The 25,658-nt window shown below is 38.6% G+C and overlaps 2 protein-coding genes across 2 annotated transcripts in view; both read left to right on the forward strand.

The window, feature by feature from the left end:
• Positions 1 to 192: 192 nt before the first annotated feature.
• Positions 193 to 5,026, forward strand: LOC140167854 (aldehyde oxidase 3-like). Its single transcript, XM_072191144.1, has 3 exons — positions 193 to 272; positions 3,472 to 3,580; positions 4,862 to 5,026. Exons 1-3 carry the CDS (start codon positions 193 to 195, stop codon positions 5,024 to 5,026), a joined length of 354 nt encoding a protein of 117 aa, XP_072047245.1.
• LOC140167855 (xanthine dehydrogenase/oxidase-like) overlaps positions 1,011 to 25,658 on the forward strand; it is a 35,420-nt gene continuing 10,772 nt past the window's right edge. Inside the window, exons 1-15 of the mRNA XM_072191145.1 lie at positions 1,011 to 1,092; positions 3,472 to 3,580; positions 4,862 to 5,049; positions 6,018 to 6,080; positions 6,712 to 6,789; positions 8,623 to 8,767; positions 9,912 to 10,067; positions 10,804 to 10,880; positions 12,292 to 12,388; positions 14,920 to 15,026; positions 16,874 to 17,061; positions 19,829 to 19,994; positions 23,348 to 23,431; positions 23,661 to 23,778; positions 24,297 to 24,348. Of these exons, the coding sequence (XP_072047246.1) occupies positions 6,078 to 6,080; positions 6,712 to 6,789; positions 8,623 to 8,767; positions 9,912 to 10,067; positions 10,804 to 10,880; positions 12,292 to 12,388; positions 14,920 to 15,026; positions 16,874 to 17,061; positions 19,829 to 19,994; positions 23,348 to 23,431; positions 23,661 to 23,778; positions 24,297 to 24,348 (1,271 nt within the window). The 5' untranslated portion in view covers positions 1,011 to 1,092; positions 3,472 to 3,580; positions 4,862 to 5,049; positions 6,018 to 6,077. The remainder of the gene's footprint in view (positions 1,093 to 3,471; positions 3,581 to 4,861; positions 5,050 to 6,017; positions 6,081 to 6,711; positions 6,790 to 8,622; positions 8,768 to 9,911; positions 10,068 to 10,803; positions 10,881 to 12,291; positions 12,389 to 14,919; positions 15,027 to 16,873; positions 17,062 to 19,828; positions 19,995 to 23,347; positions 23,432 to 23,660; positions 23,779 to 24,296; positions 24,349 to 25,658) is intronic.

Consider the following 25,658-nt stretch of genomic DNA (forward strand, 5'->3'; position numbering starts at 1 on the left):
TGGCGCCTGTACAGTCATGGTATCAGCAATGGGCCAGTCAACCAGGAATATCAGGTAAGATTGGTTGTGGGGTAGGCGGCTGTGGCGCCTGTACAGTCATGGTATCAGCAATGGGCCAGTCAACCAGGAATATCAGGTAAGATTGGTTGTGGGGTAGGCGTCTGTGGCGCCTGTACACTCATGAGCTCAGCAATGGGCCAGTCAACCAGGAATATCAGTAAGATTGGTTGTGGCATGGTATCAGCAATGGGCCAGTCAACCAGGAATATCAGGTAAGATTGGTTGTGGGGTAGGCGGCTGTGGCGCCTGTACAGTCATGGTATCAGCAATGGGCCAGTCAACCAGGAATATCAGGTAAGATTGGTTGTGGAGTAGGCGGCTGTGGCGCCTGTACAGTCATGGTATCAGCAATGGGCCAGTCAACCAGGAATATCAGGTAAGATTGGTTGTGGGGTAGGCGGCTGTGGCGCCTGTACAGTCATGGTATCAGCAATGGGCCAGTCAACCAGGAATATCAGGTAAGATTGGTTGTGGGGTAGGCGGCTGTGGCGCCTGTACAGTCATGGTATCAGCAATGGGCCAGTCAACCAGGAATATCAGGTAAGATTGGTTGTGGGGTAGGCGGCTGTGGCGCCTGTACAGTCATGGTATCAGCAATGGGCCAGTCAACCAGGAATATCAGGTAAGATTGGTTGTGGGGTAGGCGGCTGTGGCGCCTGTACAGTCATGGTATCAGCAATGGGCCAGTCAACCAGGAATATCAGGTAAGATTGGTTGTGGGGTAGGCGGCTGTGGCGCCTGTACAGTCATGGTATCAGCAATGGGCCAGTCAACCAGGAATATCAGGTAAGATTGGTTGTGGGGTAGGCGGCTGTGGCGCCTGTACAGTCATGGTATCAGCAATGGGCCAGTCAACCAGGAATATCAGGTAAGATTGGTTGTGGGGTAGGCGGCTGTGGCGCCTGTACAGTCATGGTATCAGCAATGGGCCAGTCAACCAGGAATATCAGGTAAGATTGGTTGTGGGGTAGGCGGCTGTGGCGCCTGTACAGTCATGGTATCAGCAATGGGCCAGTCAACCAGGAATATCAGGTAAGATTGGTTGTGGAGTAGGCGGCTGTGGCGCCTGTACAGTCATGGTATCAGCAATGGGCCAGTCAACCATGAATATCAGGTAAGATTGGTTGTGGAGTGGGTGGCTGTGGCGCCTGTACAGTTATGATATCAACAGTAGATCAGTCAACAAGGAATATCAGGTTCGTAAAAGTCAGGGACAAATAATTTGCTTGGGAAAAATATAGCAAATTGCGCATAAAAAATAGCAAATTGCGTGGAAATGCATGGAAAAAACAACCAATTGCGTGGAACCTTTATAAGGTAAATAAAACGCTCATAAAACTGAGGAAGAAGAAAAAACATGTCCAAATATGAAATTATTAGGCATTTTGGCAGTGTCGGGGGTACTCAGTACAAATGACCATACGGGGACGTGCATAAATATGGGTAGCATTTTCAGCCTTTTGGTATATCAATGACCCCTATTTCAAAGCCTATTTTGGTATATGAATGGGTCCTTTTTTCAAAATTTTCTCAATTTTTTTGGAAAATAGCCCAATTTTTCCCATATCTAGCCAAAATTTTCCCAAAATTTGTAAAAACTAAGACTATTTGGGTTAAATTCGGCCGAATTTCTTGAAAAATTGGTATATTTATGGGTCCACTTTCAAATTCTCAGCGGCACGTCCCTACCAAAACCAAACTTGAGTACCCCCCTGGGCAGTGCCCTCTATCTGAGGTTTCCCACCATATTCCATATTCCGGGGGCACTCATGTATAAAAGTTGTAAGCATCTGTGTGAATTAACTTTCAAAAATGACCCTAAGCGAGGATGTCAAAATTTCGTCAAACTCACCCTAAACGAGGAATTTAATCAAATAAAAACACCCGAAGCGAGGAATTGGTTTGAAATTTGTCCCTAAACAAGGAGAGACATTATAAAAACACCTAAAGCGAGGAATTTGCTTGAAATTTGCCCTTAAACAAGGATAGACATTGCATGTGTCGGAATGAGTGTAATTCTGTGATGATGATCAGCTTTTCGACTAATCTAGCTTGAAAATCGCTTGGAAAAACCTTTCTTTTGTGCCGAATAACTTGGATAAATATGTCACCACTAATGGCCATTATAATTAAGTAATTTAAAAACTACCCTAAGCGAGGATCGTTCTTATAAAAACACCTCTTCTTCTAGAAAAATGAGTGTTTTGATACCCTAATGGTGGATTCGCACGGATCCTCGTTTTGCTTTTCAAAACCACCCTAAATCCGCGTTTTCATTCACACGGTTTAATTCTGAGTGATCCCCCCAGGCATATTCCCTGTGATTTGGTCACAGAATCACTACTTTCACCCCTATTTTGTACATCCCCAACTATTAATGCTCTCACCTTTCTGAATAAAGTTAATAATGCACAGGGTGTCACAAAATAACAAACTCAGTAAGGGATGAACCATTATATAATCGGGGGGCTAGGGAGTTTTTTGAAGAAGAAAAAAACTTCGTCCAAGTGAGAAAAAAAACTTTGCCTACTACACTAAAAAAAAAAAAAAAACCTCACTGATGGTGTAAAAAAAATCCCTACCCAACTCTGTATAAAGGTATATACATTAAAATTGAAAAAAGACAACTTTGCCACTTAGGCAGCTAAACTAACCCCTGATGTGCATGTTTTCATGAAAAAAAACAGGCTTGATGGAAATTATGTCTTGTTTTGCATTAAGGGCTGGGGTATGAACGTTTGGACAGTATTTATTTTGGGACATTAGAACACATCAGACATATCGAATTGCATTCTGAATACGAAGAATGTCATTCTGATATCAAATAATTTTGATTTTTGAAATTAGCAATTTAATACACATTTTATGGCAAATCATTAAAATTGATATTTTGATATTTAACAGTACTAAAGTAAACTTTATAAATCTGATGATTTATACTTAAAGTGTATGTAGGTGGGATGAAAAGCCGACGATCAATTGAAAATTTTGACCTTTCATTATTGAATATATGGATTTTTTTTCCAAAAACACCCCAAAAATTAGGTCTTTTGGGAAAAAATCCATATCTTCAATATGAAAGGTCAAAATTTTCAATTGACCGTCGGGCTTTTCCTCCCAGCTACATACACTTTAAGAATATATCATTAGATTTATATAATTTACTTGAGGACTGTTATATATCAAATATTTGAAAAATATCAAATTATTATAATTTGTCATAAAATTTGTATTATATCGTGATTTTCAAAAATGAAAATTATTTGATATCAGAAAGACATGCTTCAGTATTCAGAATGCAATTCGATAGGTCTGAGGTGCTCTCATGTCCCACAAATAATACTGTCGAAACGCAATAAACGCTCATTCTAGTTCCCTTAATTTGTTTTTGAATTTTGTTTTATTCACCAGTCACATTGCTGTGAATGCTTGTTTGTATCCACTCTGTGCCATCCATGGCAAGGCTGTTACAACGATAGAAGGGATTGGTAGCACCAAGACCAAACTGCATGCAGTTCAGGTATACATTGGAATATTTTTCGGGGTGGGAGGTGGGGGCAAAGTGAATTTCAGGGGGGGGGGGGGGGGAATCGACCGATTTTGCACAAAATTGCATAAACAGTGGAAATTTGTGTCATTTTTATGTTTTGCCCCCCAAAGGGGGGGGGTGGCAAGGAAAATACCGGGGGGGGCTTTGTGTTTCAGTCATTCTCTGTTTGAATATGTCCAGCATACTCTTCAGTCTTCACAGGTTGTGTGTATAAACTAGAAGCAGCCATGGTGGGAATTCCCCCCCCCCCCATCTTAGACTTGGCTCCCCACTTTCCCTGTGTCAAATAAATTTAGGCCCAAACTGCTAATTTTAGGCAAATTCCCCTCCCCCACCCTGGAAACAAAATTCTGGCACTGACTATCCTATGTAATCTGATAATGAAAGTGACATTTAGCTTCTCGGGCACTAGTTCAGTGACTCTTGGTTTCAGTTACATTACAATTATTAGAGTTCTTTTTACAGGCATACAAAGATGTTAAAGGGGGGTTCTTTCTTTAGGTTGTGAAATCTTTAAAAGATGTTAATCATGAAATATTTACATTTTTATTGTTGCAATTGGTAAAAAATACATATTTATTTTCACAAATTGTAAGAAATAAATTCTCTGTCTTTGAGTGACAGTGCCATGGCAGACTCAAAATCTTTCTGATCATGGCAGACATGGGTGATTATGATTATGATCTTGATCAAATGAAACGTAAAGGGGGCTAAGTGATTGATAGCCTCATCCCACCACTTTACCTCATTAAAATGCAGATTTTAGTATCAGCTAGGTGAAAGCTCGTATTTTTCTCATTAACATATTGAAATTAGGCGTTCCAAATTGGTATATTTCCGGACAAATCATCAAAAGACTGTCAAATTAGTCTCGACTATACAGTTTTTGATGATATCTTCGGAAATACACCGATTTGCAACTCCTTATTTCAATATGTTAATGAGAAAAATAGGATCTCTCATTTGATATCAATTTATTACATGATCATCGTGATGATTATCATTAATAAAAACACTGTAGACTACCTGTATCTCGCTGTATAAATGTCAGTAATTCCTTATGGAATTAGTCACATTTACAAGGAACATATTTATGAATGAATGTTTGAAAGGGACAACATTTTATTTTATATGTAAGTTTTAAAGAATTTGATTATCCAACTATATCCGGTCACCATTTAATTGAAAAAAAATATCATTCTGTCTTGCTGTCTCTTCATCATCTTTCCTCTGCCTTTTCTTCTATTATAGGAACGATTAGCCCAAACCCATGGTTCCCAGTGTGGATTCTGTAGCCCTGGTATGGTAATGTCCATGTATACATTACTAAGAAACAACCCGAAACCATCCACTGATGAGGTGTTGAGTGCTATGGAGGAAACCTGTGTAGATGTACTGGATATAGACCAATCCTAGATGCATTCAAGACATTCACTGAGGTAGACTATAAGGGAGGGGTCAATATTTATGCCAGGGGGGAGCAGAGGATTTTCATATATTTTCGCACAAAAATTTTGCATACCCCCTCATATCGAAGGGAAAATGAAACATAATAGCTAGGAATAAATACCAGAATCATCTCAAGTAGCGGTCACTTCAAATCATCCCCAAGTCACATGATTTAGGAATGATTTCTGGTTAATGTGACCTCCAATTTAGATTAGTCTGGTATTTATTCCTAGCTATTATATATAAACTGAGATGTAGCTCCTGGTAAGTGCATCGATCATGATATCATTTTGATTTGGATGTACAGTTGTACACATGCAAATTAAGCTGCTAAAATATAAATATAATAATTAGAAAATATGTGTACATCCATATCAAAACGATGCACTTGTCAGCTGCTACATGTGTCTCATTTTACATAATAGTTGAGAATAAATGCCAGACTCATCTCAAGTAGAGGTCACTTCAAAGCATCCCCAAGTCACATGGTTAAGGAATGTTCTCTAATTCCTAAACTATGTGACTTGGAGATGATTTGAAGTGACCTCCGCTTGAGATGAGTCTGGTATATTTATTCCTAGCTATTTTGTGAAATGAGACACATGTAGCAGCCGACAAGTGCATCGTTTTGATATGGATGGACACATATGTGATACTTTGGAGTTTAATAAATGAGGTGATATTTTAAAAACATTATTTTGTACTGTATGCATGATGGTGATCTTAACTAAAAATGTCAGAAATGGATTTTATAGCATTTTGTGATAACACTTTTCATGTGTAAACCGTCAAATTTTATGTGTGTAAATGAACACATATGAGTGCTCCATCTTTTGCAGGGGATGTTGGCCGTCTGTCCATAGAATAAAACCTTACAAAAGTAAATGTCAGTCATACTTGTGGTGAATTTAGTCTTTATGTTATTTCAATTTCTGTCTGATTTCTGTATCTATCCCAGCAGGCAGGTTGTTGCAATGGGAGTACGGGAGGAAAATGCTGTCAAAATGGTGATGCTGAAATGGTAAGACTATACACAAAATATTCTTTATTTTTTATATGACGGAACCATAAATTGGATGAAAAGTGGGTCAAACTATGCAAATTGTTATAAACAAATAACTTGGACAGTCCACCCAAGTTAAATGGGCAGACAAGTAAAACCAAACTAGGGCACCGTAATGCACTTGTATTTCGCTTGCCACGTGTGTGGGTGGGTGGACTTGGGGTTATATTGCCCCATGCTGTGTGTGGGTAGTGGGAGGGAGGCTACTTGTATTCTGAGGTAGTTTCCCTAGGGCTTCCATACTACCTTAATAGGACACGGTGGCTCAGTGGTTACAGCCTTGGATTCTGAGAGCTTGCTCGACGTGTATGGGTTCAAGTCCCCATCCCACCACCATGTTGCGCCCTTGGGCAAGGCACTTTGCCTCGCTTGCCTCACCCCACCCACTGCTTAGAGGTAGTTGTGGTCATTGTACTGATGAACCCTGCACCATTTGTGGGCAGCAAATGTGGTTCCGACGGCGGAGTAAATGTAAAGCGCTTTGAGGATTTTTACGACGCAATGTGCTAAATAAATTTTTACATTTATTTTATTATATTTTATTAATAGTTAAAGCCTTATTTACATTTATATCTGTATTTCTTTTCAGAGTGACGAGCTCTATGATGTCACTAAATTCACAGAATATGACCCCACTCAAGATGTCATATTTCCTCCTGAATTATTGGTAAGTTATAGAAAAAGACATTTGTATCTTTGCCAACTTTCAATCTTTATTGCTGAAAAGTCTCTATTAACTTCTTTTGTCCATTGCATCATTTCTTTCTTTAAAATATTTTGTGCATTGTATGACTTGTGTCTGTCTGTTTAACCAGTCGGTCCAGGTTGACTAACACTTGGGTCCTGACGGGACCGGCCAGGCTCAAGCAAATTGCTCAAGCCAAGCTTAAAAATTATATATAAGCATGCTGGCCTGTATGAAGAGAAAACTAGAAAGTAACAGAATGAAGAAAAAGAGCAAGGAAAAGAAAGGCCACTCCCAGCGCTCGAAATAGGGCGGTCAGCCCGGCCATTGGCCTGTAACTTTTTGGCCTGGCCGGTAACTTTTCTGACTGGCATCTAGTTGCCGGCCCGGCTGGCCGGTAACTTTTTAAAGTCAAGCCCGGCTGGCCTGTAACTTTTTGAGGCATATTTCGAACACTGGCCACTCCTAACAAATCAATTGTACATAAATAAGTTTGCTCTTAGCCCTTGGGTTGAGAAATAAGTAATTGGGAATTCTTACTCTGTGCTCCGATACTGTAGTAAAAATTACTATACCTCATAAATATTTATTAGGTAATCCAGACATCTAATTGGTTAATAACGCCAGCGTCCGAGAACGGTATTTTGAGTACTTCACCGCGCCTGTGCAATTACACGCATCGCTGGGAAGTAGTAAAACTTCCGCACCCTACTACCACACGGGGTATCGACCCCGCGTGTCACTGTTCCTTTAGGCGTAGCATTATCTACACAGCGGCGATTCTGCAGACGCGTTTATCGTGAAAATGGCGTCTGCTGCAGTTATTTTGCTGAGATTACCGATGGATAATAACACGCGAATTTGACATTTTATGAAACAAAATGCTATTTATGTAATGTTAAAAAGAAAATTAGAATAATATACGTCAAAATGTAAATTGATTGAACAAAAATCCTCCAATAAAATCAGGTAAGCAAAATATTAAGCTTAGGCCTATTTTACCATGCTGGCCGGCACGTTGACTGGTGTGTTGTTGACTTTTGTTTGAAAGATTTTACCGTGATAGTGAAAATATTTATGAGGTATAGTAAAAAATACAAATACAACATGTTCCATTTCGGGGAAGTATTCAAAACTACTGGTCCCTCGGTGATGGATGATTTGACTACTTCCCTCCGCTGACGCGTCGGGAAGTATAGTCAAATCATCCAACACCTCGGGACCAGTAGTTTTGACTACTTCCCCTCAAAACATGTTGTATTTGTATACTGTCCATTTGTGTGCAGTGAATATTTTGGGCATTTGCACCGGCATATCCAGACCAGTTTTGCAAGTGTTTACAGGGGGCATGATGGCCATGATTTGTACCAATTTTGAATTTGCCATTGATTTACATATGATGTTCAAATACATTGCCCCAAAATTATTCTAAGAATGTGGTATGTTGTGACAAATATTTTGTCCATTCTTAATCTACTGGCTGGTGTTCAAAAACAAACTCCAGTGTCTGTATTTTCGTTCAGTTTTTAATTGATAACAGACTATTTTGAACAGGCTGTCAGTCCAGTAGTTTCATGAGTCTCAGTCTAGTAGTTTCAGCCTCATGATGCATGACCATCCTCCTCTGGGTGTTTATGCAAAAACATGCAAAATCCACCTCCTGGTGTCCCCCAATCATGGGTATGTATGTGCCCCTGCATGTGGCCTTAATTGTAATGGCTGCACCCATGAGCTGTACTCATTTTCAAAATCAATTTCATATGAATGTGTACACTGGGCTGATAGTGAAATAATATTTGGTTGATTTTTTTTCAGACAAATAACAGTACCTTCCTGCAATCCACACAGTTTACGAAAGACCAACTAACATGGATTAATGCTGGTAATATTGAAGATTTCCTCAGTCTAAAATCTAACAACCCAAAGGCAGTAATAATCGCAGGAAATACTGCTGCACCAGGTAAAGATTTAATACTCTACTCTCTTAAATTGCCTGATTGAATATTCATTCAAAAATATTGAATTTTCAATCTTTAAGATTGAATTTTCAATCTTTATTTGCCATCCCAAATTAGGGACAAATCATTTTCAACTGTATTCAGTCAAATGATTTGAATTTTCAATCTTTTTCAATTAAAAGGAGTTATTCTCAATCTTTTAGCGATTAAAGCCATATTATAACATTTCCATACAAAATAGATTAGCATTTCTTTGCCATAAAATGTTAGCTTATTTACTGTTAGATATATCCCCTTTTATTTTTTTGCCGAACAACTACGGCAAAGCAAAGAAAATTGGAATTTACTACCAGCGCACATGTCGCCAATACGTACCACTCCTTCGGTCATGTTGTGGTACGACCCTTTCTTGTGTATATCACCGTCCCGCACGCCGTGTACGTACTGTGTGTTATGAACATTGTGTATGCGTTCGACTAATAATTCCATCGACATTAATAAAAGCGCCGGTTCCGCGTTTTATTCAAAATCTCGGATTTTGACAAAACTACAGCACCTAGAGTCTTGATTTTTGCAGGGTATATTGGTTTAATAAAGTACAATTTAATTGTGTAAAAAAGGGAGTTTTAAAAATTCAGTGAGGGCGTCTTCCTCAGCAAATGTTATAATATGGCTTTAAAGTTATATAGCAACATGTACTCATCTCTTTTGTTTGAGACATACACATACTGACCACAAACAAACAAGCAAACAAAAAGGAAGGTGATTTATAGTGTAACTGCCAAATCCACAGGTCTCAGCACACTTTGCAGAAAATGTGACCACTATGGCCCATGGCATTGACATATTATACCCTGTTCATTATTCTTACAATTTTCTCTCAGAAAATTGGTTGGAAAAATATGTAGAGCACTGCATGATGTTGATGCAAATGATGCAACCCACCCTTTGGGATTCTTTAAACGGTATCAACATCTCAGTATGTGTGGGTGCATTATTTCTCCATTTCTCTCTCAACAAGTAGTAATATGCAGTAATAAATCCCATAAGGATCCAAGCAGTGTGTCCCTTCTGGACCAACCTGGGTAAACAAACAAACAAACATACAAATGTATCATTTATTTATAATATTCTTTTCTACCATAGGAGCATCACACAATCTCGAGGGAGTTGTCATCTACACAGGACAAGTTTCACAACTCAACAGCATTGAGCTCACAGAGACAGGCCTGAAGGTTGGAGCTAGTGTCACAATGTCAATGCTACAGAATGCAATCAAACTGCATTGTAAAACTCTATCAAGTAAGTTTTGTTTTGATTCTTTGGTGTCTACTTAACTAGCCAATCGTTGGGCAGAACTTCCAATTTTGTGTCATCAGCTCCTGCTGATCAGCAGCAAGCTGAATCTTGGTCAGCTATCCAGTTACTAACACGGAATAAACACAGAGAGAAAACAGAGAGCGTACCACCAGTCAAAGTCCCGTGTATTGTATATTGTGAGTTCTCGCATATTCATGAGGGCCGATTGTTCGATCGTGCCGTGTTAAACAATCACACCAGCGCTGAGTGAGCGTTGCATGCTTTCGCGATTATGCGATAGACCATGAAAATACGCGGTAATTGCGTAGCAGTCTCGCCTATCGCATTTCATGGAACAATCGGCCCTCATTTTCGGATGATGCAGAGACTTTGACTGGTGGTACATGGCTCTGTTGTCTCTCTCCTCTGTGGGAATAAAGCAATTCCTACCAAGATTCAGCGTTCTGCCCCTGCTCATGCATGTTTAAAGCAAACCCTACACTTGAAATGGTAACCATGTTGCAGTTCTAAGATAGCTGAAGATGACAGAGGGACAGGTCCGTAGCTCTATTCCACAACCATTCATACCGATCACCTGTTTTATTGTATTATCATGCAAATTGCCCTGTGGTACCTTATGGAGGACAGAATTTTATTTAAATGAGGATTGACTCTGTCATGAGTGACGTCGTAATGCCTACCCCCTATAACGGAATTTTGTCTTTTCATTAACAAACAGGTGACCAAGCATTGACTCTTCAGGTCATTCAGCAGGCTTTGCAGCAGTATGCATCATGCCAAATACGTAATGTTGCTGTAAGTAGGAATGTGTTAAATAGAATTATCATACAATAAGGAAAAGTAAAACAAAGATGTGATTTATAATACTTTTACCACATTGTTTAATATTGCATTTTTATTGAATAATACAAAATCCCAAGTTACATTGGTAAGAGCTGGGTACATGTAGGATATAGGTACATATATGTGACACAATCAAGGGAAATGAGTCGGATGTCGCTAATATTGATTTTGAGATATTGGCAAAGAAAGTGTTCAGATTCTTTTGTTTTCAGCGACTGATAAATTGATGTAACTTCACAAGGAAAAGTCGTATCAACATGGGGTTTTCAGTTTCTGAAAGCTCTAAATGTCCTCTTTAGATACATGTGAAAAACTCATTTTTGACCCGGGCCGACATGTGACTCATTCCCCTTGATCTTGTCACATATAGGTTTCATTTGCATAATTATTGCACATGGACTAGAACACATGAACTGGTGGCGCAAAAGCCACCTTGTAGTCGTTCAAAGTGGTGCACAGTAATTTTAATGATTTTTTCACATAAATCTTGAACAAAACAGTGGTGAAAGTACCCAATCTGAGCCTTAAAAAAACCCGAAAAGCCAATGCTTTGACCCTGGACCCCACATAGGCCCCTAGACCCTACCTGCTATGCGTCAGTCGTGCATCCGCTCCCTCACTAAGTCCTCCCTTACCATGTGCTACTTCATGATCATTAAAATTTTCCAGTTTGCACAAATAAACTAGTTGAGAAGGCTTGGACTAGATCAGGCCCATAGCCAGGGGGTGCGGGGGGTGCAACGTGTAGCAAAAAAATATAGGTTTTATGCCTTTTGGTCCATAAATGTCCAAATCCGCCCCCAGTCGAAAAAGGTAAAAAATATGGCAAAAAAAATGTCCATTTTTCAAAATCAGCACCCTCCCAACATATATCCTGGCCACGGACCTGGACTAGATATGTGCATATCAAAATCAAAACATTAGTAATCCATTCTTTCACCATGAAGTCAGATTAAAGCTTGATAGCATGATAAATCAGAGTGAGTTCTGGAAGTCTGACATGTGGGAGGTAACCTTATTTTCTTGTCAAAGTAAGCCCTAAATAATGCGTGGTATGGGTCAAAAGAATCTGTGGCGGCCCTAGGGTAGGGGGGAAAATGTCCCCAGTCAGAACTCTTCACCCCAATTGCCCCCCAGTAAAAACCCCAAATTACGAAAGTGTCCACTCTTAGCGGCAATTTTGCGCAAAAATTTGTTGACTCCCCTGAAATTCACTTTGCCTCAAATGCCCCCTCCCGAAAAAAATGCCTGCATAGGAATTGTAGGGCGATAACCAAACCGCTACTAAATGTTTATATGAGAGTCCCATGTACTTATTTTCATATACTATAGTAATTCTTATTTTTATTTCTTTTTATCACAGACTATAGGGGGACACCTAGTTGCTCCCAAGTCAGACTATGACCTTGTTCCTTTAATTATGGCTGTTGGTGCTAAAGCTTTCATAGTGGATACTGATGGTATGTGGACGATATTCATCTCTCAGTTAAAGGAGGATGATCAACAATTTCATTTCCATATTGAAAGATAAAAAAAAACATTTTCATTTCCACTTTACTCCATCAAAAAACGGATTAAATTATCATGATGAAATTCCATAAGACTATATACTCACAATCGACTGGGGTTGAGTGGCGAAGCCGCGACAGTGTGCCACAAAGCAGGGAGCATGACCACTGCCCACTTTGGTTTCCAAGAGTGGTCCCAGTATAGTTTCTACCTATATGGGTAGTATAGGTACACAGTGTGTAGCACAGACTATAGCCAGGGAGAGTTTGGTCAACTTCATGCCCCTAAGTTTTAACCTCATGAGAACTACCTGCCGATTGGTCAAAAAGAAGTTTTCATTATCAATTGGACCAATCAGCAACATTGTTAAAATAATTTCACCACACAAAAAATTGGGGTGAATAATTTGCAAAGATCCATTCTGATTGGTCATTCATTCATTTCATTCGGCTGCGAAGCAGGCGACTACAAAGTTTCTCCATGTACTACGATCTGAAGCCAAAGTGGCAATGGCATCTGGCAGTAGAAAGTTGTCAAAATCCCCCAACAGTTTTTGCACATAAGACAAGTAGGATGTTCTTTGCCTTCCAGGTCTTCTTTTACCATGTAATGGGGTGTAGAGAGCATATCTTCTGCATGGTTCATCTTCCTGCATCCTCAGGATATGTCCCAGGAATCGTGGTTGTCGTGATCTGACAGAGTTGATAAGAGGCACAGTGTTGGTGATGGTATAGACCCTTTCATTACTAACATGGTCAGTGCGCTTGATGTTCAGCATTATCCTGTAACATGATGTACCAAAAGCGTTGATCTTATTTGCCATGTCAGTAGATATCACCCAGGACTCACAGCCATAGAGCAATACTGTAACACAAGTGGTGTGAAACAGCTTGACTTTTGTTGCAACAGTCATAAAAATTGGTCATTAAAATGAAGATATCATGTAATTGACTAATCAGAGGCCATGTTAGATCAGCAGGTAGTGCTCAGGGGGTTAAATAACAGTGATGAAATTGGACCCTCCTCCTTTAAACAAGATGAAAGTTGTCTTTTCAACTGTAATTAAAGTGTTGAACTTTCAATCAATCTGACCATTCCTCCCTCCATTGCTTGCTCGCTTCCCCTCCTCCTCCAGTATCATCCCATCCTATTCCTTTCTCTCTCTCTCCCTCCCTCCCTCCCTCTCTCTCTCTCTCTCCTTCCCAACCATGATCCCTCCCTCCCTCCCTCTCTCCCTCCCATCCCATGCCTCCCTCCCACTTCCCTCCCACCTTCCCTCCCTCAATCTTTCTCTTCTCCCTCCTTCCTTCTCTCCCTCCTTCCTGCTCTCCTCCCGCCTTCTCTCCCTCCCTCCTTCTCTCCCTCCCTCCTTAATTCCATCCCATCTCATTATGATCATAATGTCATCATTATAACATTTTCTGATAGGGCTATTATTTTTAAATAATCAAGTAAATTGATCATGCAAACATTTCATTCAAGATTCACTTGTAAAAGTTGTGATATGTGACATGATCAAGGGGAATGAGTCACATGTTGACAATTTTTACATCATTTTCTGGCAGATTGCAAATGCTATCAAACTAGGATACCTGGTTACTGAGTTATGAGCAATTTATCAATGGCTGAAAATAATATAAAATAAAAGAATTTGAACACTATTTTTGCTAATATCTCAAACACAATATTAGCGACATCTGACTCATTCCCCTTGATCATGACATTCATGTCACATATTGTCAATGAACATTTGTGGAGTTGGTGCGTGCGTTTTCACCTACGAACGAGGACACCCACTTGACATTTCACTTATAAACTACAGACGCATACAAAAACGAGGACGTCCTCATTTTTTTAACGCTTGTAGAGGGCGCTATACAGCTCAAAATTGCATAGGGGGGGGTAGATCCCCCAATGCCGGTAATGTGTTGAGGTCCTCGGTTAGTCGATTAATTGTCAGGTTTTCACACGAATGTCCACGATTAGAATGCAAAAAGTCAAATGTATAAGGTCCTCAGTTGTACAGTGAAAAGCTAGGTGTCCTCGTTTGGCAGTGTAAATGGGTAGGGGTGGGGGGTGTGTGTGGGGGAGTAGGTGTTCGCCAAAAGCGAGGCATTATTTGTGGAAACACACTCCAATCATGGATACACACCTAAATGTGGACTGTCCATGGTATGCGTCGATAGGTGCAAGATGACGGAAATGATGTATAAAATGCTATTTAAAGCATGTCCTCTCCCGGAGTCCTCTCTTGGTGTTATACCATCTCATAGTGTGTATGTCTACAGTGTGTTGATTCACTGAATATATGTGTGTCCTCTATTGGACAGTACAGTGCTTTTTTACTTTGTACGTCCCCCTTTGGAGGCATTTACAGGCAAGGGTGTGTGTTTTTGTTTGGTGAGGGTGCCATGCAGTGTTGAATAAGACACCAACATAACTTCATTTTCATACAAACAGTATTATCTGAATTTTGATACAGGAAATGTGTGTGAAAGTACCTTGAATGGCAGCTCCTACTCCTCTGATGACAGATTGGTCAAATACAATGAGATACTTCAGTACATTGAGATACCCTTTACCAGTGTGGTAAGTTGAAGTTTTACCATCATGTTTATTAAAAGGCTTTATCATGATATTGGGATACCAAGAAATTCCAATAAAAACATTAAAATTGGCATACTTAATCTTAAAACTTTGCAAATAAGTATGCTAGGAACAGGCTACAGTAGCCAGACTGGAGAGAGCCCAGGGGTTCACTTGCACACTTACATGGTACCCATGCTTGTCACAGCATCTCAAAATTCGACCCTACATGACGTTTTCAGGGGTTGCAAATTTCACCCCTTATTGGCGTAAGATATTAGAAATTTTTCCGCCTAAGGCGTAATACACTAAAACGGACCCCTAAATGGCGTAATGTGTATGACAATTTTCTCACTTAAAGCCTTATTATAATATTTGATGAGGAGAACGCCCTCAAAAAAAAATTTAAATTCTGGTTTTTACACGATTGTAATGTACTTTAGTCAATAAAGATACTCTGCAAAAATCAAGACTTTAGGTGCTGTAGTTTTGTCAAAATCCGAGTTTTTGAATAAAACGATGGAACCGGCGTTTTATTATTACGATGGAAATATTAGTCGAACACGTATGCACAGTACGTACATGGCGTGCGGGATACACATACACACACACCCGGAGGATCATAGCGTATTACAACCGCGGAGTAACATGCATGGGCGCTAGTAGTAAATTCCAATTTTCTATGCTTTACCTCACTTGTTCGGCTCAAAATTAAAAGGGACATATCTGACAGTAAAAGAGTACATTTTATGGAAAATAAATACTAATCTATTTTTACAGAAATGTTATAATATGGCTTTAATATGAGTAGGCCTACTAATAAAGAAAATAAACTGGAACCGTACATATTCATTTTCTTAGTTTCGTATACCTGAGTAGGCCAACCAGCATCTCCAGAATCATCTCTGCAAATAAGTGACCCTTAACGTCAAAGATGGGTTGAAATGACAACCCTAAACGTCGTAGATTACCCTTAAAAGGTACCCCTTTTCCTGAAATTGGCGTCTACGCAGGTCAAAACTTGACCCTTTTTCGACACTTTTTGTGATGAGCATGGGTACCATATAATATCCCAAGTGAACCCCCCGGGGGAGAGAGACCTGTAAATTCACCAAGGATATTCCTTTTGTGAGCATTTTAATTGAAATGTTCCCATACATTATTAATTTGGAAGAAATGTTCACATAATTTCCATTTTTTTATGTGAAAATATTCGAAAGAGGGCTAAAACATTTTTTTTTGGGGGGGATGTATTGTCCACATTTTAGATGCAGACATATAGGGGACATAACAGGGGACATTACTAAATAAGTAGAACATGATGACAGTGTTCAAAATAAGACAAAAATCTTCAAGGGCCATTCAGGCCCTTGGGTTTGGAATGTACAGGCCCTCATCAATTTTCACGAGCCAAAACTCAATGTTAAATGTTGATGTTACACTGGTCCATATTTTGGTGACACTTTGTAAAACTTGAGTCACATATCAACAACATGGTAATTAATGCTCAGGATCCATGTTGAAGTCAGTATTGAGTCTATCTTGCTGACTTTACGCAGGCTCACATGGTAGCATTATGTACAGCGTTCGAAATTTTGGTTGTCCGGTTGCCCGGGACAACTAAAAAAGTCGCCGGACAACCAAAAATACTGATTCGGTTGTCCGCCGGACAACCATAAATCTAGCCAAAAGTCACATTTGTAGGCCTACGGACAACCAAAAACTTAGACGGACAACCAGAAATTGTAATCTGGTTGTCCGTGGGACAACCATTTATTTTTCCTAAATTCGAACACTGATTATGTCATCTGTCTTTGTTAACCTTGATTTTTACATCGTCTAATTTTCAGAATGAACATGTTGAGTTCTACAAGATGTCACACAAGCGTTATTACCTTGACAACGCAGTTGTAACCGCTGCTTTCTGCATGACATTTGAACCGGAGAGTGATGTTGTCAGAGATGGATGTTTGGTTTTTGGTGGGATACGTAAACTGCCAGTATTTGCAGATGCTACAATGAAGAAGCTGATTGGAAGGTAAGATTAGTATGCCTCACGGGGCCGTTCCATTTGAAAACTACACTCCCCTCGTAGAATATTTAGTGGTTAATAAATGCGGTTATTTGGAGGACATTATGAAAAATCTAAACATTTTGCCTTTGGAACCAAGGGATAACTTGACTGGTCCATAGCAAAATGTTTAGATTTTTCAGATGCCTGACAAATTGCCGATGCATAGTTATTAACCTCAATCATAACCGTCACTTTCATCTCGTCACTTTACAAAATAACACACAATTTTCCTCAAAAATAAACAATTTTTACATTTTCATTCTCAAAAAATCAGAGACGAATAACGGAAGTGCGAATCACAATCTGTGCAAATATGGTAGCACGGAATCCAAATACGGCGGCTAGAGGGCGTGCAGTTTGTTTGACGCACAACACAACGCGCACAGAGGTTACTACCACTGTCGAATATTAGTAACTGCGTTCAGCATTTGCGTTTTGGCAAATAAATAAAAACAATTGGATCGCATGTATCGCGTTTATTAATGAGGTTATCGCTCATTCTACAAAATCCGGTGCCAATCCACTAAAAAAATTGAAAAAATAAAAGTTGTTCAAAAAAACCTGCTTTTTGTGTTTTTTAAAAGTAAATGTATCACTACTTTCAGATGTAAAAACTTGCCCACACCACTTGCATATTTTTCTCTCAGGATGTCATGATGTTTTTTAACATTAAAACTCAATGTAATGTTAGCTATGTTACCGACTATAAAATGGGCTGTTTTTACTCAATCCAAGGTCATAAAAAGCAAACTAAAGATCACTTGAGTGAAATGTAAAACCGATTTCACCATTTCATAGCAGTTTTGAAGATGCATAAATGAGTGTGTAACGTAGCTCACAGTAACGTAGTTCACTGGTTTTAATGTTTTAATGTGATTTAAGAACGTTAGAACGTTATGTCGGTTAATTCTAATATAAATGGGGTTCGACCACTGGTAGCTTTCACATATTATTAGGAAGTACATGTAATACAAGTGCATACTATAGAATTCTGGTAACGTAGCTCACCAATCTTAACATGGTCAGTCGAAATTTCAATGTTTACAACATTTCTATGCCAAAATGCTACAGCATCACAATTTTTACTGTGATTTTTAAAACCTATGAGTGTTTCCTTTCAAAATCGCAAATTACATTGATACCTCTGTTTTACTTCTTTCCAATAACGTGTTTAAAAAGGGTAACGTAGCTCACAGCGTTTTGGTGGAAAGTGCAATTTATTTTAGAATTACACAAAGACATTTTAATCACTAAAAAATAATGTTGATAAACAATATGATGGTGCGTTATCTAATTAAAATACAACAAATATGTAAAGAAATCGCATTTATTCAAAGAAAATATTTAGGGTTAGATGTGACACTTGAGCTGTGGAAATGCATTTTTAGCGATTTTTGAGCCTTTGCAAGGGTTAATCAGGCTGAAGAAAGCATTTAAAGTATGGAAAACTATATATGTCCGTGTAGATCTCGTTGAGTTCTACCAGAAAAACAACATATTTGATGCCCTAAATGCTCGACAAAGTTTTTGTGGACCAAAGAATGGAAAAAAGGCTATTGGCACCAGATTTTGTAGAATGAGCGTTATGACTTACCTAAGTCTTTTACTGAGGGAGTATGTTTGTGTATATTCTCAGTCATCCAGGTAATATATAAAATATCAAGTTGATATAGTTAAAATCTAGTCAATTGGACTAACTATTTTTGACTGGCGACGTTTCACATCCTATCCTGGATGCTTCCTCAAGCCGTCTGATTTTTCGGCGGCGATTGGTCTGTGACCCGTGACGGGGTCACAGAACTGAGACCCTGTCCAGTTGACTAGATTTTAATTATATCAACTTGAGAGGGAGTATGGGTTTCAAAAAGAATAGACAATTTGGTAACTTCCATTTGAAATACTCATCAGTTGTAGAAGATAAAGATAAAGACACATGGAGGGGTATATGGCTTCAATATAATCAACCCAATATCCTGGTAAAGCTCCTGATTATCTTTGTTCTAGATTCAGCTTTACCCATTCTATTCATAGCTATAGTACAAGAGGAAATTCTATAGATTCACTTCTTGCTCCTCATTACAAGAGCAACCCTGCTTTTAGAAATTTTAATGTCAGAGCAGCTAATCTTTGGACTTTGATACTCGTTCCAACTTTGATTCAATGTCTATTGGCCATTTCAATATGTTTCAATTAACAAAATAAGCTTTGAAATTACACCAAGTTGAAGATATGAATATGATATGAATATGATGGTTGCAAATGTTAGTGAAATCAATTCTAAGTCATAATTACAAAGTTCGGCATTCAAATGTATTTAAGGGGGTACTACACCCCTGGCCAATTTTGTGCTTATTTTTGCATTTTTCTCAAAAATTATAGCGCATTGGTGACAAGTAAGATATGTAAATATATGATAGGGGCAAAGACTACAACTACTGCACTCATTAACTCAAGGCAAGTAGTTACTGATTTATTGATCAAATATCGTTTTTTCCCTCATTTTTGACTGTAACTCCACAACTGTTGTCTGTGCTGAAATAAAAATTTCCAGTGCAGTAGTTGTAGTCCTTGCCCCTATAATATACATATCTTACTTGTCACCAATACGCTATAATTTTTGGGAAAAATGCAAAAATAGGCACAAAATTTGGCAGACTGGTGTAGTACCCCCTTAATAAAAATGTGTTGTACAAAGGTTGGTTATTATTGTATGATTTTATACATCATTTAGGACTTGGAATACTGAATTGTTAGAATCAACTTGCGCTTCCTTGAAAGAAGATCTCCAATCTGACATCGATGCCAGCGGAAAAGATCAGGATTACTGCAGTAATCTGGTAGTAGGAAGCTTCTTCAAGTTCTTCTTTAAAGTCCTCAAGAGCCTTGAAGAAAAACAGGTAACAATACACAGGGGTGGGGCAGGGGGAGGTTGCCCCCTCCTCACCAAAAAATCACCAAAGGCCAAAAAGGTCCACTTTATGCGACCATAGCATTACATTTCTTGACACACGTATCACAATATTGACTTTGCACGTGCTGCAAATGCGATACACTCTTTTCATGTGCATTCACCTGTATATGAAGAACGTTGTGCACAGAAAATAGGGAAAGGATTTAGCATAACAAAGGAACAAGCTCCGAGATCCAGCGTGAAAGTCATGGAGCGTGAAATTGTCTTATTTACATAACATTAGGCCTAACATTTTTAGAGCCAATGCCCTTAATATCAATTTAGTTGAGAGCGGATTTCTCATGGCGATAAAAAAACTCAGGTTTTTCATGCCTTTTTCGGTCAAAAAAGGTCCAAATGTGCCCATTTGGGAGCTTAGTTGGTGAAAAAGTAGGTTCTTTATGGTTTCTTGGTCAAAAAAGTGCAGAATTTTTGGAAAAGGACCAAAAAAGGCCTACTTTTCAAAATCAGACCCGTTCCAATCAGACAACAGGTGGCAATATTTAAATTCAATCAATCAATCAATCAGATTTATTTTATTTCCATCAAAAATTACAACAAAATACAATAATTATAAAAAGTACAACACGATGGAGGAGGTACAACGATAAGCTAAGCCTGTAAATGCTGCACCCCCTGTATAATTAAATTACACAAATTAAAACAGAACAAAAACAAAACGAGGATCTGTAGCCAAAAAATTTAAACACAAATATAATGAATCAATCAATTTAAATATAATATTGTACTACAATCATGAGTATTTAACATTAACATATAGCAAATTACAAACACTGATATAAAGCATAAAAGCAATGATAAACAACTTTGAGATGACATATTAAGTGGAGGCAATGATTTAACAGAATGATTAACAGAAATATTACACTATAATAATGAAGCAAAACATGCTTGGATCTACTTGTCATTCAGTAAGGCATGTACTCCTCTCTTAAAGAGAGAAATGTTGGTAGCCTGTCTAATCTCATAAGGTATTTGATTCCAAATTTTTGGATTTTGGTAACATACCTTTGGTATACTTATACATAAAAATAGACAACTCTTTCTTGTACATAGTCTTGAATGGCTTAAATACGGACTATGAGATATTATTCTTAAAGCTCTTTTTTGTAGCTTAAATAATTTGTTCAGATATGCCTTGTTTGCATTTCCCCAAAGTAAAATACCGTAATTAAAATTGAGATAGGAAAATTTAAGGCAATTTTAAGTAGAAGGAAATGGACATAACAAGTTCATAACTTTGCAACCAAGTATGCCAGGACTTAGGTACAAAGTAAGAATTCCAATTGAATGAACACAGCTGTCGTCTCATCAGGCTTTCATCTACTGTACTTGATCCAACCACGATCGTATACCACGATCGTATATCGTCTATTTCAAACTACAACATGAACGCACAACCTTGGCTACAATATTAACCAATCTTTGCCTCTTTGGTACTGGGCAGTTTATTACCCCAATCTCCATCCTTAGGATAATGCTATCTTTCTTTGTGAACAAACAGTATGTCATATGTCCTTATTGCCAGACGATGACAAAAGTCAGTGCTACAAGATTTGCATCTCTTACATTCTTTGGATATAAACTGAAGAACAAAAGCATTATCATTGTGATGTATTTCAGTATGTCCTGCGTGTTCCTCGTCAGCATTTTTGTTGGGTTCTTCCACGACTGTACTTGGTTTACACTTGTATTTGTTCCTGCCCCCTTTCTTGCCCACCACAGCAATAATGTTTGTGCTGCTCTCAGCGAGCACAGTTTTGTTCTTTTTACCACATTTCTTATGCATACAAACTTTATATGCTGCTGTAGTATATTTGACATCGATGCCACGGCTATAGCGAATGTGTATGTATTTTATTGTGTTTTACCATTCTTATCACCTTTGGATTCCACTTGAAATTTGCCTTTACTGTTTACCTCAAAAGTGGCAAGCCGCTGCTTTCAGGAAAGCTTCTTTCTTCTTTTTCATGCATTTGTAATGTGGTTCACCGACTCAGACATGTTTGTGTAGCTATGGATAGGACATCCATTTTCATCATTTGGCAATTCTGCTTTAATTCTCTTGTGCCACTGCAACCATGTGATGTTTCATCAAGTCATACTGCTTGTTCTGGTCATTCCAATATTTTGGTGTGTATCCTGTGCATACCATGCCAACTAAAGCAATTTCTCGATCATCCATTTCTGTTTGTGCAGAATCTAAATGTACCCTTAAATCATCCGCATCATGGGCATCAAGTATACCATTCATCTTTCCTCTGACACCGAAGGTTTTGTTCAGAAAGAAATGTTGTTCACTTTTGCTTCTAATTTGGAAATACAGTTTCTTTCAAAATACAGTTTCTTTCAAAATGCCGAAAACATTTTAGATTTGTGGAATTCTTGGAGTCATCTGCAAATTATGCTTTAACTCCATGAGAACTACCTGCCAATTGGCCAAAAAGAAGTTTTCATTATCGATTGGACCAATCAGCAACATTGTTAGAATAATTTCACCATGCAAAAATATTAGGGTGAATTATTTGTAAAGCTTCATTTTATTGGTGATTAAAGTGAAGATATCACGTAATTGACCAATCAGAGGCAATGTTAGATCGGCAAGTCCAGGATAAAATCTTATATGTATAATCTTTCCTATCATTGTTGGTCCAAAAAATATTGGATGTTCTCCTGTCCTCACCAATTGTACAAACTTAATTCTGGTATACTACTGGTGTAACTTCAAAGGTCCCCAAATTACATGTGGGGTCAACACAAAATGGTCTGTGCATGTCATCGCATGCAGCAAATCTGCTGAAATCAAAGCACATTTGATTTGTGCCTAAAACCCACACATCATACAGGGAAGTCAATATGAGTCATAATAAGTTGTTCAGACTGTCATGTTCCTAAACGAGCAAGTCATTGACAGGGTCACTTTGGCTGATGTTTTTAGCTCTATGTTAAGCATTGTAATTCTGCTGACGATTTCTAGGAAGATTTGATGCTGTTCTTGCTCCACATGCACCTCTGTTATCACTATTCAGTTCAGTGTACACATTTGCAGACGTTTTCTTCTTAAGCATTCTCCGTATAGATTCTTGGATACTTTTTCTCGATGGGTAAAATGCGCTTTGTCGTGCTTTGCTATTCCAGCAAACTATATAAAATTAGTCTACACTCTGGAGACACATGTTTAAAAAGTAGCAAAATGAATAAGATCAAAAATGCTTTAAAAGGCAGTATTTGCACAAACCACATGCCATATGTTTTAAATTTACATCCATTCTTTGGCAGGTGACCAGTTCCACTCCTTTACCAGCAACTCCTGAGTTTGGTTCCATACCCAGTAAGGTTCCATGTGGATCTGCACTATTTCAGGTGAGTAAATTAATTAGTTGAAAATGTATAGTCAAATTAACAGTCTTGTCCACCCTACCACCTTTTCCTATCAAAATGGAGATTTTGGCATCGGCAGAAAGCTCATAATGAAAACAAAAGGTGTATTAACTACCCATTGGGACCTTAGCATGTTGCTACACCAAGTTTGTATTGCAACTTTTACAAATATCACAATGTGTACACGTTTCTTGCGTACCTTTATTGCCAGCCTGCACCGAAAGACCAGCCTAACATTGACTCAATTGGACGTCCCATTGTACATCGCTCTGCATTGCAACAGACTTCAGGTGAAGCTGTGTATGTGGATGACTTGCCTCCAGTTCAAGGTAATAGCAATATCAGAAAGTTTCTCTACATAATGTTTTGCATATACTTCTCCACCAAATGATTAACAAGCGTAATAGCTGTAAATATATAGGTCATGTTGATAATAATAAACACTTCCCAAAAAGAAATGACCCCCCCCTTTATTACGAGGTAATATTAACTCAAAATCTATGCATCTGTCTGTTGGTATATCTCTGTCCCCGCTCCCCCAATTCAATGTTGGACCAAACCATCTTGTCATCAGGACTGTGAGACTCTCCATCATTGAAAGATGGGGCGTGGGGAAGGGTGCAATACAGGGGGGAGTCTGTGCTTCACATATATTTCACACTTTCGCACATTTCAATTAATTAGTACATGTGTGCCAACTATTTTTTCCATGATTGCGGTTTAGCAAATCACTTACTGACCATGGAAATTTACCTCATGCATTTCTACGATGTTTCAAATCTTGGTGTTTTTTCATAGCTAGTCAATAACAACTTTAAAGCATTAATATTCTTTTTCATTTGCGCAGGTGAACTGTACCTAGCTTTTGTTCTTCCTTCGCGTGGACGAGCCAGAGTTTTGTAAGTTTGATTATAATATAATGCTAAAATAAGTCTTGCACTGTTTCCCTCAACCAAGGCAGATTCATGTAGTGCCATGATTCAATTTTAATTAAACCACCTTCTAAAATATCTGAAAAAACTGCCCATGTTACAACTATCCAGATGTTTTCCAATATGCCTGGTTTATCACCACTGATAGCACTTATCCTGTTAATGTCATAAAACTCTCCCCTTATTTGATATTGTTATAATCATGCAACACTGAAAAGAAATCCGTCCACTTGGTTGAGTTGACAGTTCCGTTAGAACAAAATATAAGGGAGGCTCATGAACGCAAAACTTAAAAATATACCGATTTTTGATTTGATTTGTTCGGGTTTTGACAACCCTGGATAACCCAAGAAAGCCTCTATTGAAGCTTATTTCCATTGGGGTCCATTTGAACACCGGGGACGGGTTGGGAACAGTCAGGGGTTAACACCCTACTCTTTTCGAAACTGGCTGCGAGATACATGTACAGGTATGGCTCTCTGTACACGGGACCGACGGCTTAACGTCCCTCCGAAGCACGCATCAGACATTCCAGAGACACTTGCAGTCTCACCTGCATAGACATCAGGTCACATGGTTTGGTTATGCCTGATACCATCAAAAGGACTTCCAATCTTCTCCTTTGTCAAAGCCAAACCACCCAGGTCAATCAAGAACAACCTAAGCAAACTTGCTAGTTATACTAGCTGGAATGCCTGGCATGAACGTAAATGTGACATGATCAAGGGGAATGAGTCACATGTCGACCCTGGTCAAAAATGAGTTTTACAGAGTTTTCTAAAAAGGACATTTAGAGCTTTCTGAAACTGTAAACCCCATGTTGATACGACTTTTCTTTGCAAAGTTACATCAATTTATCAATCGCTGAAAACATTATAAAACAAAAGAATTTTAACACTTAATGCTTTGCCAATATCTCAAAATCAATATTAGCGACATCCGACTCATTTCCCTTGATCGTGTCACAAATGGGCCGAGCTCATCTGATCAACCTCATCTCAAGCTTTAAAGTGTTTGGTTGCTCATTTACCTCTTGCATTATTGTATTTGTAGCCTAGGCATTTGTACATTATTTGTTGTCTTAACCAAGTGGCATCTGTATCATAAAGGAGACATGATAGCAATACTATTCACCCAATTCACATCAGCGCAAAGCTGTAGCTATTATACTTACTGTTTTAAAATTGGAATCAATCATGCAAAGTGCTTGCTTGCTCAGGCACATAAAATACAACAACAACAAAGAATTAAAAAGAGTCTGTTACTTTTTAAACAAT

The sequence above is a fragment of the Amphiura filiformis genome, chromosome 13 (genome assembly GCF_039555335.1).
Source record: "Amphiura filiformis chromosome 13, Afil_fr2py, whole genome shotgun sequence".
Lineage (NCBI taxonomy): Eukaryota > Metazoa > Echinodermata > Ophiuroidea > Amphilepidida > Amphiuridae > Amphiura > Amphiura filiformis.